Genomic DNA, 18,473 nt, shown 5'->3' on the forward strand with positions numbered 1-18,473 from the left:
TTATGCTAAAACTGTTTGTAATAGATGCCAGCCAGCGGCGATGTCAGATACACTAGCCACCGCAGCTGGCCGATGGCAAAATGCACATATGAACAAAAACTTTTGTGAATTTCATAAAGCTGTTCCGCCACAATTTACAAAATGTACTTACCTTAGTTGTGAGTCTGAAGAAAGAATACGGCCCAATATTGACAGCGAACATATCATTTTCGAAGTCAGCGCACCAGTCAAGAAAGGTTCTGACAAACGGAAGGCTTCGAAAATCGGGCCCTTCAATCGTAACCGTGCTTTTTTTATCCGCCGGCCACCTTCACTAATGACGTATTCAGTACTATATTCGCTGAATTTGTTCTTACAAACAATTCTAGCTTAACTTCCCTGCGAACGCGGGTTGTGATGAGCTTGAACAGCCAATCGTGAACGTTGATGCCAGCCATTTGTTTACTGGAAGCGCAGTGCCCGAGTAGATGCGGTATAACCTCCACTCTCGTTCTAACTGACCCTCATAGAGTTCTTACAGAGGCGATAAACAAATGCAAACAGCGGGGAGGAAGGAGGACCGGCCCTCTTTGTGTAGTGCCCGAAGCAAGTCGTCAGCGAATGAAATCTCTCTCGCGCACAAGAAGGTGCGGCCTTGGTCCGGTGTTGGCGGGGCTGCTTCTCGGAAAAGATACGCACCCAGCCTCGGCTGCGTCTCTTCTCCATCGAAAAATGTGCAAGTGCGTGTTGTATGCATTTGCGAGGAACGCCCAACCGTCAGGTGGGAACAAGAAAAACGAAACGGACACCTCGGTGATAAGCGTCGGCGGCTGGAGAATGCCACTCGCCAGACCGAAACCGAGGCGCACGCTGCAAGGACGCCTGTTTGAGCACCAACACATCGTCCAGGTGAGTCCATCCTTTGCTTATTGCAGGGTGAAGGTGGCCGTGTAATACCCGCAACGGCAAGTGAAGGCGTCGACATAAACTGTGTGAAATGCTGCAAATCTGTGCGACGAAAAGCACGTCAGAGTTACTTTCAGAACAAGTGGGGTTACATAGTTTAATGCACGAGTACATGTTGGTTAGTCCGAGCAGCGAAATTATGACCGTGAGGACGGAACGCAGACACGAAAAGAGAGACAGGCATAAAAACTCTTCCCTGTGCCGTGAGCTTGCGATGCACGCTAGAGGGCAGCATGTGGCCTGTCATGACTCGGGCCGAGGCTCTTGCTTATGCGGATGCGGCGTTAGAGCATAAAACACTGGGTCTTCCATTCCGTCAAGATTACGTGGAGTTCTTGATCAAGGCATGGTGGCGTCTAGAATACACTGGGTTTTCTGTAAACCTAACAAAGTCGATACCAAAAAAAATATAATAAAGGGAGCTGAGGTCTGAAGACAGTTAGACGCAGTGAGCAGACTCATGAATTTTCAACTAGCGGGTGGGAGTGGTTTTTCCAGGGCGTGGGTAAATAGAGGGGACTGGTTACCTTTGTCTTGCCTTTGTGATCGGGGGCTGGCGGAGCTAGTCAAGCTGCTCAAGCGTAGTTTTTCTCCGTTATCGTCACTTCTAAGGTGAATTTGTTGTGTACTTGATGCTGTGAAACGAACCATATCAAAATCAAATTCGGAGAGCCAATTGTCTTGCAGGGCTACCATATGGGGCGCTAATATGGCGCTGAATAAATATTCTTGATTGTAGGCATTGTTATTATCAGACCATGTTGGTCTAACATATTTTGCTGAAATGCAGCATGTGACTGGACAGCGGCGTAGATGACTGCTGAGGAGGGAAAGTGCGCCATGGCTGGACATGCTTCATCGCCTCACAGTTCCATGCATACCCTCCAGGATTTATGGCGTTTAGTGAGATTCAAACTACCCGTTGTTGCTCGAACAACTTGGACCAAGTTTACGTCAGAATTTTGAAATGCCATATCACCGTGCATATGCCAGGTACCAGAAGGCATTCTGGCTTGCAAGATGCAGCGAAACTCTTTGCCATTCTGACCTCTATTAGAATAGTGTGGAGCACCCAGGGCATGCATATGTCTCCCATTCGAAGAAAGGTAACGGGTTATTTTATCTTACAAGCAAAGGAGAGAAATGTTAATCCTTGCATTCGGCGGGCGTACCATTTCGTGATAATTTAAGAGTTCAGTACATAGGCGCAAAGTGTTGACAATCTTTAGTGCACGTTGAAGTGCGGGTACGAATATCTTAAGAAAGACTGTGTAGCAAAGAAGAAAAAACAAACAAATCAAAGCAAGTAAAGCAAACTGTTTTGTTACTTTCACATTCGGACATATTGATTAAATCTTTGAACACGGCTGTGGAACAGCCTTAGGCAGTCACTTTTCCTTTAATTTTCCCTTTGTGTTCGATTCACCGCCGATGAATCAAGCTTGTGTCATTTAAGCTACTGTCGGGAACTTGATGGGAAACCACGGCGAAACTCGACTGTGCGTTAAACGCAGAAAATGCACACAATTTAACGAACCGGGTCGTCCGCATGTCACGTTCCTTACTCCCTCCGTCGAGAATTTTGTATTTTGATTACTGACACGCACCCATCACCAACGAACCCGACCTGTCTCACGGGCTGGGTGCCGCTCGCAGTTTCTTCAGATGCGAAAATGTTGAATGGGGGAACGAGGTGGCGTCCTCATTTCGTGTTACACAAGTTGAACGTAAGAAAGCGGTCAAGGCGACTAAAATTAAGGCCGTTACTTTCCCAAATGACTCGGTGTGGCAACAGTAGAAATAAGTGTTGCGTTTCTGTCGGTTCTTTTCTTTTTCGGGCCTCCTTTGCAGTCATGACTGCGACGAAATCATCATTCTGTGCCCTGCTTGTCCTCCTGGCATCGAGCGGTGTGTTCTGCTCGCCCTTGAAGGACTTCTTTGAGGTACGCTACCAGACAGCTACACGAACGACCCACATTCGTATCAGGCAAGCTTTTGGCTGATCAATTGGCGTAACTTGACGAGCGGAAGTCCAAAAGACGTGACTGGCTGAGTAAATATCGCTCCCCTACCGCCAGACCTAGTGCGTTTTCATCGGACGGCAGCGATCATCGCATCGAATGCGTACGCAAATGACGCAACGTCCTCTGCTTTAAAAGGTACCGAGGTATTTTCGTACCCCTTCTGTGTGTTAGAATTGAAACGAAATTCTGGCGTTTTACGTGCCATATCCACAATTTCATTATGAGGCACGCCGTAGTGGAGGACGCTGGATTAATTTTGTCCATCCTGGGATTTTTACGCGCACCTAAATAGAAGTGGTACACCATCAGTTTTGCATTCCCCCCTTCTCCCCCACTACTACCTGCCAATTCTCTTTTGAGGGCAAGTCATTTAGTGCATGTAATTGAAAAATAGCTATTCGCAATGAACTACTAAATTGAATGGCACCAAAAAAAAAAGTTACTGGCGGCTACTCTACTCGACTGTGAACAATATGAATTTGGCTATTTTCGCGTATAATGGCCCGTCACTCTTTAAGTTTTTAGACGTGATGTAGGACGGCTGGGACATCCTGCATGGTTTCACATGGCTACCTAGTTGGAAAACCGTAGGGTTACAAGGGGAGGAACCAATCAACAGTTAAATTAGCAATCAGTCCAATCAAAAACTAGGTTGTGTTGGAGTGTCATATGTGATGCCACGTCTTGTTGTATGCCATCGGGTTTTCTTTTTTACCCAAGTTCCTGCTCTAACTTGCGCAGAGTATACGCAAGGATCTACTGACCACGTACCAGTGCTATCGCAACGGCAGCAGCCTGGAGGACCCGTCGGCCGTCAAGCTGAGCGTCTCGTGGAGCGGTCGGGGCCTTTCCGACCCCAACAAGGTCGATTGCATCGTCTCCTTCAGCTTGCCCGGCAGCGAAGGCAAAACGACGTGAGTACCCACCTCTCGTGTCTGATGAGTTTTCAAGGGGCGGGCGCGGTTACATCGCACAAAGAACGCTGTAATAGACTCGCCCGCTGAAGCTGTTTCTGCGAGGCGCGCTGTTCCCGTAATTTAGAAGTAAGGGGCTTCGGTCAGTTCCCAACGATTCCGAATGAAATGAAGCGCATCTTTGTGCGCTATACCACGGCCGGAATGAAACGCGGGACACAAGGAAAACGAAACAGAAGGGGAAATTTGCTTTCGACATTCGCTGTTTCGTACGACGCTTAAGTAAATTCATTCACAGCTGCCTAATCCATGCAGGCCCGAGCGCTCTTAGCGACCCGCTGCAGTGAACGATCACACACTACACTTTCAAGCAGTTATTAAATAATGAAGCGAAAGAAGTGCTTTTTTTAAATCTGTATTTGTCCTTGTCTGCGTCTCATTCCGGTGCGATAGTACGTATCTGGACGGGCTTGCAGTGTTATTAGATAACTATGGATAGCTTCGCCAGTAAGAGGAAAGTAACCACTGGGAGCGCAATCTAACGGATGCGCAAGCATGCATCTGCTGCGGTAGAGTTGGTGCCCACATGCGCGCACCACTGGAACTGTAAAAGGTCAAGAGTAATCAAGGCCTCAGACAAGTACCACCGAAGTATAATTCAGGCCTCACACTTGTACCTCGCAGACTTTTTACCTGTGCTGAAAATGTATCGACATGCAAGAATTACAGAAAAAGGAAGAAAAAGAAAGCGCTACCGGTGTCTGAGAGACTAAGCATCAAAATTTAGTTTCTAGATCATCGATAATGCAATTTTGCCATGCTCACCGCCGTTGTCTTTTCTTTTACGTCATGTAGGCCCGTTTCCTTCAATTGTACTCACCATCAGGAAATTATTATCGCACTGTCCGCTTCTTTCTTTGCTTCGGCTGAATGCATAATTGCTTGCCATTTTACACTTTCATTGCTCTCTTTCTTCATCGTGGAGAGACTTGCCCCCTATATTCCAGAATGTTCCTCCATTTAAACAGCTGAACAACCAACCAATATCGGAAGAAGGAATTCTACACCATCGACAGGACCTAACGTCACAGAAGGTTGTGCAAGCACTACTGCGCTTCTTGCGACCTGCCGGCCTCTGTGAACGTCTCTAACTTGAATGCCCTTCGTGTGTGTGTCTCTGTGTGTGCATTTCTTTTTACGATTTCCTCTCTGTCCTCTTTCTAACCCCTATCTCCCAACCCCAGTGTAGGGCAGCAAACCGGAGACTAACATCTGGTTAACCTCCCTGACTTTCCTTTTCATCTCCCTCTCAATTCGATGCTGTTCCTCGACACAATAAATGTACGGATGGATAGGTGAGTATCCACTTTGAAACGGGATAGTGGCAGAAACCAGCAAGTTCATTATTTTTACTTGTATTTGGTGCCTGTTGTCGGTTCTTAAGGCCCATAGTTCGTGCTAACAGACCATCTAACCTGATTTAAACATATTACCCTTTAAGAACATAATTTCTTTTCATTCTGCCTGTGTGTTACTTGGTCTGACGCCACCAATACTCCAGCCGCATTTCCCTATTATCCTGCCATCGCAGATTGGTTTTAACTTTCCTGTCTTATTATCTTGAAGCCCAAAAACTCCGGCAGGGCAACTTCACCCGCATGTACCTCTGGATGGACACTGATACATCGTAACAAAATATATTCTCTAGGCTTTCCGTGCTCTTTTCACACGCCAGATGCGTATAGTCGTCATCGGCACATTTTACAGCGAAGCTGTCAGCCTCTCGGTGGTGGGCATTTTTAGTGTCCATTCGTGAACAAAAACTATCATCATCAGCAATGGCTCATAACCCCCTAAGCAACCAAAAGTGCAGTGGTACATACCCCTCGTAATGGAGAGGCGACAAGCACACAGCAGAGTGAAGCGAACAGTGCATACATTCATTAGCGTCACGCATACAACGTACAGAACAGCGTAAGTTTCAATAAAGAGCAAGCTCAAAACAAGCATGCGAACCATCAGCAGCTGTAGTGGTGGCTTTGCAACAGCTTCGCTGGACATCCGCTTTCGCAGGGCTGTGATGGTGAGTCAATTGAAATGTTTTATCTCCAATAACACCTTTTTCTCAAGTACCCCTATCTGGCTTTTAACAGAAGTGAACTCCCTTAAAATTATCTTTACTGATTTCCAATTAGATTCGTTTGTTTTTGGCACATTTCCACCACTGGTTTTCTGTCAGTTGCACCTATCCCGGATGCGGTTTCTGCTTCTGCAACTTTAAGTTTAATATTTTATTCCTTGTCATTGTTGACACCGTTAACACAATATTTACTAGCAAGTTTCTTTTTCTGCGCCGTGAGTCGACGTTTTTACTATATAGGTACGCACAGAAAATGCGTGGCGCACAATTGGTTGATGGCAGTAGATATATTGAGTGACGTTTGGTCACAACGCTTCGCTTCGTAGAAAATTATTCAAGGAGAGACCAATTTCACGAAGCGTTTTGTTCGTAAGAGCTGCCGGTTTTTGGCTGGTCGCCAGTCGTAAATATATGCTCGCTATTGCGATTGGTCGGCTTCCGTTCTTACGAATCGCTCTATGGTGCAAGGACTGACAGTTACAAAGACTTTATTAGAGCGTCCTGAGAAACTCAATTGGGGGAACCGAAGGCTCCCCGATCAAGTTGGTGGCTCCGCCCACGACGGGGCAGGGAGATGGTGACTCTCCGCCACGTCGCGGGCCCTCTGGACGGCCTGTAGTTGGTTTGTGAAATCCGAGCTCTTCAGCAAGGCGTCCCACTTGGACTTGTTATGAAAGTCGGAGCCCACGTTGTACGGGCACAGCCAGAGCATGTGGTCGAAGGAGCAGCACGCGTGACCGCATTTGGAGCAGGATTGCGGGAAGTTCGGGTCTATTCAACTAAGCGCTCTCGGGGTGAGGTAGGATCTCGTCTGTAAAAGCCCGAAAGTAACAGCCTGAGCCCTGTTCACTTTCGGGCTGGGGGGGGAGGGAATTTCCTCCTGCTGTGTCTGTAATGCGACATTATTTCGTGCAAGGTGGTAAGAAAATCTTTGAAGGGACAATACTGTGGGAGAGCCGGACCGTTAGCTCGGGCGCGGTGCGTGAATTCACGCGCCAGGCAGTTGGCCCGCTCATTAGGCTTGCAACCCGCTTGGTTAGTTACATCATTCACGTGCGCCGGGAACCACGCTATGGTATGACCTCCAGTGTCTTCTCGCGTAGTAATACGAAAGGATCTGTTGACGATGTCGGCTGCGTGTTTTCAAACTAGAGCGGACGAAAAAGCCCTGACCGCCGTGCGCGAGTCGGAGAAAATGGTCGCCGGGCCTTTTGCGGCTTGAAGAGCCAAGGCTATCGCAGTTTCCTCCGCCTCGTTCGCGTGTTTAGTGTAGATTGATGCGGCGCTGATAAGTGTTCCGCGCGCGTCAACGACCGTGATTGCAAACCTGTCTTCGCTGCCATATTTGGCGACGTCGACGAAGAATGCGTCTGCCCCGTAAGGATCGATTCGTCGAAGGATGGTTCTAGCCCGCGCTCTTCTGCGACCTTCGTTATATATTGGGTGGATGTTCCTCGGTACGGTCTAAACCTTTATACCTTCACGGGCTAATTTAAACAGGGGGTGTCTGTCGAGCGGTGCCTGTATAGGGAGTTCACCAGCTTCATCAAGAATTTTGATTCCCGGCTTAGCTGACGAAAGCCTGGAGATCTGTGCAAGAAACTGCTTCAATTAATTCGTCTGTGGTATAGTGAATTCCGAGTTCAAGTAGTTTTAATGTGCTAGCGGATTGTGGAATACCGAGTATTCTTTTGACGCCGGACCTGATGAACGTGTCGGGTTTGTTCTTTTCAATTTTGCTCCATTTGAGGTATGGTGCCGTGTAAGTAATGTGACTGATGAAGAAAGCTTGGAAGACCCTGAGTAGGTTGTCCTCCTTGAGTCCCCCCCCCCCCCCCCTTTTGCTTGCGATTCTAGTTATGAGGCTTAGTATATTTTTCGCCTGCGCACCCAGCTTGTTTAGAGCTTCTGCATTACAGCCTTTGGCGTTGATTAAAAGTCCAAAAATTTTGATGGAGTTAACCCTCGGAATGGGGTACCCTTCTCGTGTTGTAATTTCGACTGCCAGCGTTTCCAGAGGCTCGAAGTTCCTAACGCCCTGCCTCGACTGTCTGTAGAGGAGGAGTTCGGATTTGCTCGGTGACAGCTTGAGAGCCGTGCATGTAAGAAATTCTTCCGTTACATCTATGGCTGCCCTGGAGAGATTGCTCTAGATCGGCCAGAGATCCCCCCGGGGACCAGATTGTGATATCATCTGCATAGATTGCGTGGCCTATTTTTGGGAGTGTGGCCAGCCTCTCGGACAGTTTATGCATGGCGATATTAAATAGCAGCAGGGATAGGACCGAGCCTTGAGGGGTTCTGCAGTTGCCCAGTTCGTAAGGACCGCCCGAGATTGTGCCCAGTCGAAGGAACGCTTTCCTTTTCGATAGGAACGAGAGAGTGAAATTAAAGAATTTCCGCCCTAGGTTGAGATGGGAAATTTCGTTCAAGATGTGTTCGTGAGCCACCTTATCAAAGGCATTAGCGAGGTCGAGTGCAATGATACCTCGTACGTCCCGCGTCTCGTTATCGAATAGATATCTTTTCAGGAGGAGCATTGCGTCCTGTGTGGAGAATTCCTTTCTAAAACGTATTAGATTATGCCTAAATAGTTCGTGGTTTTCTACGTGTTCGACGATTTGATTGTGTGCTGCATGTTCTACCACTTTGCAAATGCACGATGTTAGAGAGATGGGACGCAGTTTATTTATTTGCGGAGGATTCCCCGTTTGGGGGTGAGTACCACCTTGGCGGTGCGCCATTCTGACTGGACCTGCCCCTAGCTCCACACCTCGTTTATCTCTGCCGTTAGGATTTCGATGGCCTTGTCGTCCAGGTTCCGGAGGAGCTTGTTGGTGACCCCGTCTGGCCCCAGGGCCGATCTTCCATTTAGGTTGAAGAGTACGTCTCTGATTTCTGAAATCGTGAAACGTTCGTCTAATTCCGGCCTGTCTAGCCCCGTGTAAACCGCCCTAGCACTTATGCCTTGCGAATCTCCTTCCTTGACGGGTAGGTAAGTTCGCGCCAGGTCGTTGACAATTACATCGTTTGTGAGGCCCGAGGTGACCGGCTTATGTATGAGCCTATCGACAGCGAGATTTAGCGCATTCTGGGACTGTTTGTCGCTTAGGGGCCTTTTGAGCAGATTCCACTTACTACCTCTTCTCATGTGACGGTCCGTTTCGATGCATGTTTCGTCCCACATTGCAGGGCCAGTTGCTTGAAATAGCACTCTATTTCCTTGTTTAGTGACGTTAGTTTCACTCGTCCTCGGCGACTTAATTTCTGTATTTTCCACCTCTCCCCAAGAGCATGTTTAGCCTCCAGGAGATGCGCTAACCGCGAGTCCATTTTTGGGACTTCAAGTTCTGTGCTAATTTCTTTGCTCGTGTTTTTGACGGCCTGTTTAAGATTGGTAATTAGTTCTTTGAAGGATTCGCTTGAGGGGGCCATTTCGGCTCGAATTTTCCGGAAAAGATCCCAATCAACGTATTCGCATTTGACCGGAGGTTTGGGTTTGACCTGCGCCGCGATATCAAGAACGTAGTGGTCACTACCCAAGTCCTCCTGCAGATTATCCCACGTGCCCTCGATATTTCGGAAGAATGTGAGGTCTGGCGTTGTGTCTGGAATGACCGAATTACCCGTTCTAGCGGGAAACTTAGGATCTGTAACAAGCGTGAGGTTAAAATCGGCTGTACATCCGGCTAAGTTTGTGCGCTTGTTGCTGTTAAAGCCGTATCCCCATTCCGTGTTCGCAAGAACTTTTTGCGAATACCACCCCAATTGATTCCCGGCGTCGCATCATTGGTGTGAAATTGTGTTTGTTCAAGCAACTAATCGACGTAGGAGTCACAGATGATCAAGACTGCAGCTTCTCAAGTCGAGAGTCGACTCGGTGGAGTCGACGAAAAGATTAAACGCGCGGTGTGTTTGTGAATACGGCGGCTAGCAAAGTGACGTCTTTGTCGGTTGATCTCTGAATCGAAAAGTCATGAGTTCGACTCTAGACATGGATCATTGCAGCATTTTCTTGCATTTGCTTTTTCGAAACGCGGACCATATATACAAAAAAAGTTCTCACGCTAGAACTGTTTATAAGCACATATGCCAGCAAATTGTGATGTCCAACTTATTAGCGAAGGCCCGGAATGCCATCGAAAAAAAAGGAATAGAAAAGAAAGAGGGTTACGAATGAAAACATTTGTTGAATTAGGCGCCGGGTTTTAAAAGAAACGTATGATGGAACTCCAAAACCTATTGGCACGATGCAGAAGTAGCCACTAAGGCATCGGTTATGAAGTCGCCTATCCGGACAACTATACGGGCGGCAATCCTGTAAGAATATCTCTCCCCACGTGTGTGATACTCGTTCCTATTATTTGAGCGCCCTTTTAGCGCGCCTGCAGGCAGCTCGTTAATTGGCTTCGGTGTGCCTCGACGCTTCATGGGGGACGGCGTTTTGCCTACGGTCTTTTCTTTTGCATTCTAACGTCATGAGCACGAGCGACGCGGGTGGCTGCACAAGCGAAGTAATTAAACTCGGGATATTACGAACAATATTTTGAGGGAAGTTGCTCGTTGCAAAAGCCTCATGTGCCATGGGTTGGCTATAGCATATTCATTTTGAAGAATTTATAAGCTCGGGAATGTGCCGTTACATCGGCAATGGAAAATTGTTGAACGTATTGTCTTTTTTAAACTACGTCAGCATAAAAAACATAGAATGAAAAAAAAACGCAATCGAACATAATATCTCGTTTTTAGTGCGAAGTGGTATGCGGGAACCGTGTTGCCAAAACGTTATAAACCTTTTTTTTTTTAGAGTGAAGTATTTCACATCAAAACTGTACGCCATTTATTTTCATTTCCGCAGGTTTCACGCATCTGCGGAGTACGTGCCACAAAAAGACTACGCCATACTAGCCGCAGGTGGTAAGTCGGTTTTGTGCGCACACGCTATCGCTCTGCGAATGTTTCTGGGAATTTTTCGCCGTATCTATAATCCTGGTGACCCTGCTTTCAGCGCTGGCAGAGAAGCGCGTTATTTTAACAACGTTCTTTTCTTGGCAAGGCGTGAGGCAATTACTATTACGTTTAATGCTACCGCCCAATGTCTCACGATGCAAAGCAATAACGGTCCGTAGACTGTTACCCATACTCGCCTTCACTAAGCCATATTGCCATTTCATTGGATCAGTTAACTAAATGCTTGCGCCATGTGAATATCTGAGGCGGCTATCAAGCCGCTTCTCAGCCGCGGTTTCCCCTTGGGCGCACAACGTATTATTCCGAATCGTCTGGAGGATAAAACGTTTATAAAAGGTAAAGTCTTAAGAGCTTAGAGTCCTCGCCTCAATGGTACAGCAGGCCGCCTGAGCACTATACCATACACATTACACTGATGTGTGTGACCTCAGCGATAAGCTAAATGCCTCGACATTAACTGCCCCACACAGCGTGGCCTCCCGATATATTCAGCATGGGGGGTGCCTTGAATCCTTTTAGGCACTTTGTGTTAAACATCAGATTATGTTTACATGTTTGTTTTTGTTCACGAGAACTCTATCGCTTAAAAATGTTTAGGGTGTCTCAGCTAACGTCAGCCGAACTGCTAAAAAAAATTCTGGTTCAGGATATAAGACCTGGGGAATCGTTGCACCGTCTGCACTTTGTTGGTGCACCGTACACCGTATGTGTCATATGTTTGCACCTTGAACCTCGTTTAAATGTGTTATATATATATATATATATATATATATATATATATATATATATATATATATATATATATATATATATATCCGTTGGTGTGTGTGTTTTGAGAGGTGGTACAAGCGGTTTAAATTGGGGATCCGGGTGCTCGAAGAGGTGCGAAGTAATGCTAACACAGTTCTCTCGCATTTACTTCTAAATCATGATAATGTTTTTTATTCTTCACTTTTTTTAACAACTTGGCTAACGTTTGCTTGGTTACCTAGTAAACTGACAGTGTATCGTATAAGCAGTACTCTGGTGCGCATTACTAAGCTTTTGTTTTTGTTGTCGCTTACAGGAAAGAATGTGAATGTGTACCTCATCGGGGCGCCGCACAACGGAAAGGCCTATTTTTTCAAGCATGGTAAGCGGCTTGAAGCGTGGATAATGTCCCAGTTATCTTATGAGTTACGAGTGCAAACTTGCGCCTTTTGTCTGAACGGGCTGGCTTAAATTCGCTTTAATTTATACACTAATAAATACAACGCACTTGTTCGTGAGCAGAAATGGCAACCAGCTGACGTTTCGAGGGGATCATAGGCTAATACGTTACGAATTGCGCTTATCTTTTTCCATTAAGCCAGTGCCTTCGATGAAACCTGAGATGATAACTGAATCATAAATCTATCCCTTCTACTACAGATCGAAATAAAGCCAGAGCGACCGTGAATGACCGCGTTTGAATAGTTGCAATCTAACCACGTACCAATATTGGCAATAGTTATGCCTTCAATTTACAGTGGTGACAAGTGAAGCTTCCGAAGTTTTACAGCCAAGCTGTATACCCCCTCCCCCCACCCCCCAAATATGTTTGTCGTGTCCGTGGGCGAACATAAACTCAACCAATCACAGCGGGAAGCGAGCACTACGTGTGCCACTGGGTTCCTTGCAACACCACCAGATGGCGCTCGCCTTCACGCATCCGCGGATGCGAGCAGGATATTCTGGAAGGCGAAGGCATAGACAACGCCCCTATAGAGGCTTTGAGGTAGATTACGCGAGAAAATGTAGCTTTCGCTGAATTGGAAGGGATCAGGAGGGAGAAGAAAGGTGATATCACCGAGGGACTAAGACATGGATGCCCCCTATCCCCGCTGTTGTTTATTATTTGCATGGTTAGGATGGAAAGGGCACTCGAGGGAAGGAATATCCGGTTTAATGTCTCATACAAACAGGCCGGTACCATAGTAGGGCAGCCGCTTCGAGGTTTGTTTTATGCTGACGACACTGTGTTGCTTGCTAACAAGCAACTTGATATGCAACGTCTGGCTGATATCTGTGGAAAAGAAAGTGAGAATTTAAGATTAAAATTTAGCGTTAAAAATCATGTTTTGTGGTATTCGATGAAAACAGTTCACTGTGGAGAAGTGCCATTGATTTCGCATTTTCTTAAGTGCGCTTCTCAGACGCCGAGAGTACTGTTACGGCATTGCACCGCTGCACCACGATTGCGACTGTGTGGTCCCGTAGCGCTCGTCACCCGTTTCGTGACAGAGCGTTGGTAGCGAAGACTCCGAGCCATGCGTCGATGAGAATAACGAAAGGGATTTTATACATTATATACAGGTCATTGTACAGGACAAGATCGGATCGGCACTGGGGCCGAGAGCTCACACAAACGCGACTGTTCCCGCACGGCGACGTCCGGCGAAAACGCGTGACACATTTCACCCCAGTCGGGAGTGACACTGTCTCCCGGTGGGTCGGCGGATCCTGGTTTTCAGGCGGCGTGTCGCGTCTATTATAATCCCCGAGGAACCATAGTCACTCAAACGGCCCAATTCAAAGTCAGCACTCGGCGGTCGTCCGAGAGGTCCAACCAGCGACCGCGCTGGCCACCCGGTTCAAAGTTCACGCGCGCGGTGACCTCCAGGCAAAAGGAGGTGCGGCGCCGGGCTGTCTGGCACTTGTGTTCATGTCTGAACACGCTGCTCGCCGAGGCTTCTCCGCAGAGCACCGCTGCCTGACGGCTCAGCATCTTGACTTGTAAAGGGAGAATTAGGGCGCTCGCAGGATAGATTCTGCATCTTGCAGATTCGGAATCCGGGCTTGTGGTAATGGCACAACAGTACGCAGCCAATGGCTGCAAAGGCTCGCTTGGCTCGAATCACACAGGACGACAGAAAAACGGAATCATGATGCTACCAATAATTGGAGGTTTATTGCACGTGACTGAAATATATGCAAGAGAAAATTTATTGACTGAAGTATACATTATCGGACAACATGAAAACAGCACAACCCAGAGAAAGTACGTGCGGACGAAGAAATCGGATATCTTTCTTTTTTGACAATGAGGCAGACGAACAGCTAACGCAATCATCAACTCTGCTGTTAATCGCTTCGCCTTCTAGTATAATCTCGTTTATCAGCTTATGCTTTGCGAGTGCTTGCGTGCCACAGAACAAATGAGTGTGTTGGGTGCTATACGTAATCCGCGCGCGAATACACAAATTGGTGCCCAAACCCCCCGAAGCCGCTGATTAGCGAGCTCCATGTTTCGCCCATCCACCTGACTTTAGAAGAGGGGACATACGTGTTTTCTATTAAATGCATATCCCAGTGCTTGCGCCGTTTAGAGAACATAGCACGCCGAGAATAAGATTACGCTTTTGGTTATATTCAAGCTTTGCTTACCTAGTCGCCATCTGCCTTGTCCGCTCGCAGTTGACACCTCGACCGGAGATGAAAGCTTCAAGATCTACGACACCAGCGCGACGTGCGAGAACGCACATGCCTTGCGGAAAATCGTCTGCCCCGAACCGTGCAGTCTGCAAAATACTGCGCAATAAAGCTTTTCCATGCACTGACGGTGTACGATTGGAGCATATGGGATATCCTGCGTCAAGACCGACTTCAACCTTATAAAAATGTTCGCCCATGGCTGATCCTTTCAGGTCTTCGTTTAAAGGTAATATGGGATGTTAGTACCTCGTAAGGAGCTGGCAGATGTCTGATCTTTGCTTTCTGAATGTAAGGTAGTTGGTAAAACTAACGTCTCTTTGCGTAATTCGACTGCACATTTTACGTTCATTGTAGCTTGGCTCAATAACTTCAGTATATAGTTCGATTTTTTTACTCCTTTATAAGAGGTAATGACTCGGGGATGGGAAGTAGTGTGAAAACATTTTGTAGTTGAGGATAATTCTACTAGTTTATTCTTTATGAGCTTCAGGCTTTTATTATCCCGCTTAAAGCCAATAAAGCAAAAAAGAAAAATGCCTTTCGCTCACAGCGTGTTTCGTGACGACTTTACGTTGACTGAGAGATTTTAGTGACGCAATGTTCTCGTGATAACATAGTTAAAAGGCAACTTAAGTGTGAGTGACTGAGTAAGGAAGTGCTAGCGAGCGAGCGAGCCAGAGATGGCGAGAGTCGTTTGCTTATAGACCGGTTCAGGATTGTAGGATGAAGCCGGCATTTTGTCACGAGAAACTTATGTAATGTGCCATAAGATATAATAAAACCCATTTTTCGTAACGACAAAAAAGTAGTATTCACAATCTCGCTTTCAAGAGAAACTTGGGGAGTGAACACGACACCTTTTTACTCATAGCTGTTGGTTAGCGGAAAAAACTGACACAACCGAAACTCCTATTCCAAAAAAACCCGCCGTGGTTGCTCAGTGGCTATGGTGTTATGCTGCTGAGCACGAGGTCGCGGGATCGAATCCCGGCCACGGTGGCCGCATTTCAGTGGGGGCGAAAACACCCGTGTTCTTACATTTAGGTGCACGTTAAAGAACCCCAGGTGGTCGAAATTTCCGAAGTCCTCCACTACGGCGTGCCTCATAATCAGAAAGTGGTTTCGGCACGTAAAACCCCATAATTTTTTTTATTCCAAAATCTTTGCTATTGAACGCTTCGCTGAAGGGACCCTCCACAGTACATTATTGGGGCACTGGTTTGGCCACATTCGTAGCAGATTGGCCAGTGCCTTCTTCTAAGTGACTGTATTGACACAGAGCAGTCCAGCGCCAGCCTGTTATATATTTAAAGGCGAGTCAAGACTGAGTTTCTGCTAAGCATGAAAGTAATGTTTGAGACGGGGCTAGTTGATAATTCATGATGTGCACAATGCGTGAGAAGACAAAGGACTCAGCGCTTGTCTCCACTGCGCTTACTTTTCCGGCCTTTGTCTGCTGTCGCGCTATGCACATCATGAAACTGTAGTGTCTGAATTGGAATGTGAAAGCGTTCGTAAGTTTCACGACTCAGGTTCCGCTTTCTTCAAGCAGCGTTTCTGCAAAGCGCACACATGTTTCCCGAGACACATTTTCAGTGCATACACAAGAAACCTAGCTTAACTGTGGACAAAGCCGTCTATGGCATAGAAAGGTATTTTCGCCCATGGTGTGGCCGTCCATATTCGCACTTGCACATATACTTTTGCGATAATCTATAAGTGAATTCACCAGCTTGATTCCAACTCATCGGTTATGTAGCATTTTTTTTTTGCACGCAATACTTGCGAATTCAGGGGTTTGAATTGCGGATGACGGAAATCGGTGTGCGCTGCATGTTGTCAAAGAAGCATAATCGGGCAAAAGGCTCCAATTTTCGGCTTATGTTACTGTCAAGCGTGTCAAGGCCAGGATAGATGCATTTATTAACAAATGCGGTACGTCCTTGTTCTATGAAACCTTGTAGGCGAAGTGCCTGTAAACGGGTTAAAAATTTAGCGACGCAGACATACATCTGTTTCTACGTAAAAAGAATATTTTTGCGGAGTCTTCTTGCAATTTGTGTAAATAAGTAATACGCAAGAAATACCTGCAAACATTTTCGGGCGTACAGGTGGCACGCCAGGAACTGTGGAATGTGGAATGTCAGACAATGTGGAATATTGGTCGTGTTTCCTTCTATGCGGTACTTGATTGTGCATTTATTGAATACGACTCACGCCGGACTACAAACCGACAAACAATAGAGAATTTAAAGAAAGTACTTCGTGACAAGACGGCTTCAGTTTTCAAAGTGTCGATCCTAGTTTAATCTACAGCTATAGTCGGTGTCCCAGAGAGATGGAGAGGCTTAGTGAGCTGTGTGAAATTGACTGCTATTAGGCTCGGAGGGAAGCAGTCTACTTTCACTAGGGTGCTCGGGAAGTGAACTTTCAGCATTCTCAACTATATAATTGGTAAAAAAGAACAATAACGCTGATTTGCGTCGGTTGGTGCCCTCTCCCATGGTTGTCACCTCGTAGCACTCAGAACTAATAAACACCAGACAGCAGAAGCTGGAGACGGCCAGCGACGCTATGACCACCACCTTTTTTTTGGACGACGCCTAAAACAAGGGGTACAGATATAGACAACTTCCCTTTTTTTTTCTCCACAAAGCGGGCTAGTAACAGCATCCACTAAGTGCCGTATGGAATGATTACAACTATAACAATACAGTCATGCTGCGAAATAAGCAAAAGTGGAATCTTTTTTAAGAATGTTTTAGACGCTTGTGGTGTCTAGGCGTTCCGTGTCCGTTTGTTCGAACTCCTTTGCGATGATTGTTTGAAATTACACAGCAGGTCACCATACGCATGTGTTTAGCACAAATACAGAATGTTGCGTACTGCGTCTGTCGAGCCGACTGTCGGCAGTTATATATAAAATATGAAAGCAGCACAGTACCGATACATTTGCATCAACAAAGCATGATGCGCCAAAACAATGAACCTTTGTGCCCATTATTAACAGTGGACAACAAGTTGGCTGCTAGTAGCCGCAGCTGATCGAGGAACTTGTCGCTGAGATCCAGGTCACTGTGGACGACCAACGAATGCTTGACAAATGTATTTTAAGCGTAGCCGTAGGGCAACGCACTGTTCTACCAAACAACATGTTTAACAACACGATCGACGTTATCCCACGTATCGAGATGTGGCTTTCCCCTACCATTGCTATCATAGTTGTTTATGTAGTAGTAGTTTTCAGGAGATAACGTGAAAATCTATAGAGGAAAATTGCAAATGCACCATTAACATAGCTCGCAACCATGAACTAGGAATACGCGCCGAGTGTAGCGCATTCCAGCAGGTATTTGCCATCATCAGCGTGAAGATCATCACAAAACAGGCGTCGCAAACTGTAACAAAGTTTTAGAAAGTGATGCAAGCAACCAGAAATATATATGCTATTGGGTCATTAAAGTCCCCTACTCCCACCCCGCATTCAGTCATCACAAGAAAAGCAACATAGAGAAAACAAAGAAAGAAAAGAACAAAAAGCAAACAAATACAATAAACAAAATAAATAAATAAATAAATAACCCACTAACACATCATAGCGTGCACTGGAAGGTGTGCAACGTAAAGAAAGTACATGTCGATGGAACCCATTGAGAGAGAGTCCCGAGTTAGGTTTGTCGGCTGTTGAGCGTTACAGGGGAACCGCGCAAAAATCTGACGAAGACGGAAAGAGGCACAAAAGCATGCACAGCGCTGCGTGTGCCTTCGTTGTGCCCCCCTTTGTCTTCGTCAGACTGCTGCGCCGTTGCCGCGTAGTGAGAGCACATAGACGCACGTGTTGGCCACGCTGTTGCTTGTTCTGGGAACACGCTGGGAACAATTGCTGCATTAGTTGTAGTACTCTTGCACGGGATGGCAGGATGTTTAGTAGTGCAAATACTGAAAAAAAAACCATTTGGCTGTTTGGTAGCATGGTGACCGGCTGTTTAACATGTCACCCTGAGCACAAGGCAAGACTAGCCGCAA

General features: G+C 46.6%; 1 protein-coding gene across 2 annotated transcripts; it reads left to right on the forward strand.

Annotated features, from left to right (window-relative positions):
• The first annotated feature begins 658 nt into the window (after positions 1-658).
• LOC135914026 (uncharacterized) lies at positions 659-14,576 on the forward strand. 2 transcript variants are annotated; one of them, XM_065446733.1, is made up of 6 exons: positions 761-888; positions 2,797-2,888; positions 3,711-3,883; positions 10,882-10,940; positions 12,061-12,126; positions 14,430-14,576. In XM_065446733.1, exons 2-6 carry the CDS (start codon positions 2,799-2,801, stop codon positions 14,552-14,554), a joined length of 513 nt encoding a protein of 170 aa, XP_065302805.1. In that variant the 5' UTR covers positions 761-888; positions 2,797-2,798; the 3' UTR covers positions 14,555-14,576. The 2 variants fall into 2 exon arrangements, with proteins under 2 accessions (XP_065302804.1, XP_065302805.1); XM_065446732.2 differs by lacking the exon at positions 2,797-2,888 and having other exon boundaries at positions 659-888.
• Positions 14,577-18,473: the final 3,897 nt, after the last annotated feature.

This window comes from Dermacentor albipictus, chromosome 4 (assembly GCF_038994185.2).
Source record: "Dermacentor albipictus isolate Rhodes 1998 colony chromosome 4, USDA_Dalb.pri_finalv2, whole genome shotgun sequence".
NCBI lineage: Eukaryota > Metazoa > Arthropoda > Arachnida > Ixodida > Ixodidae > Dermacentor > Dermacentor albipictus.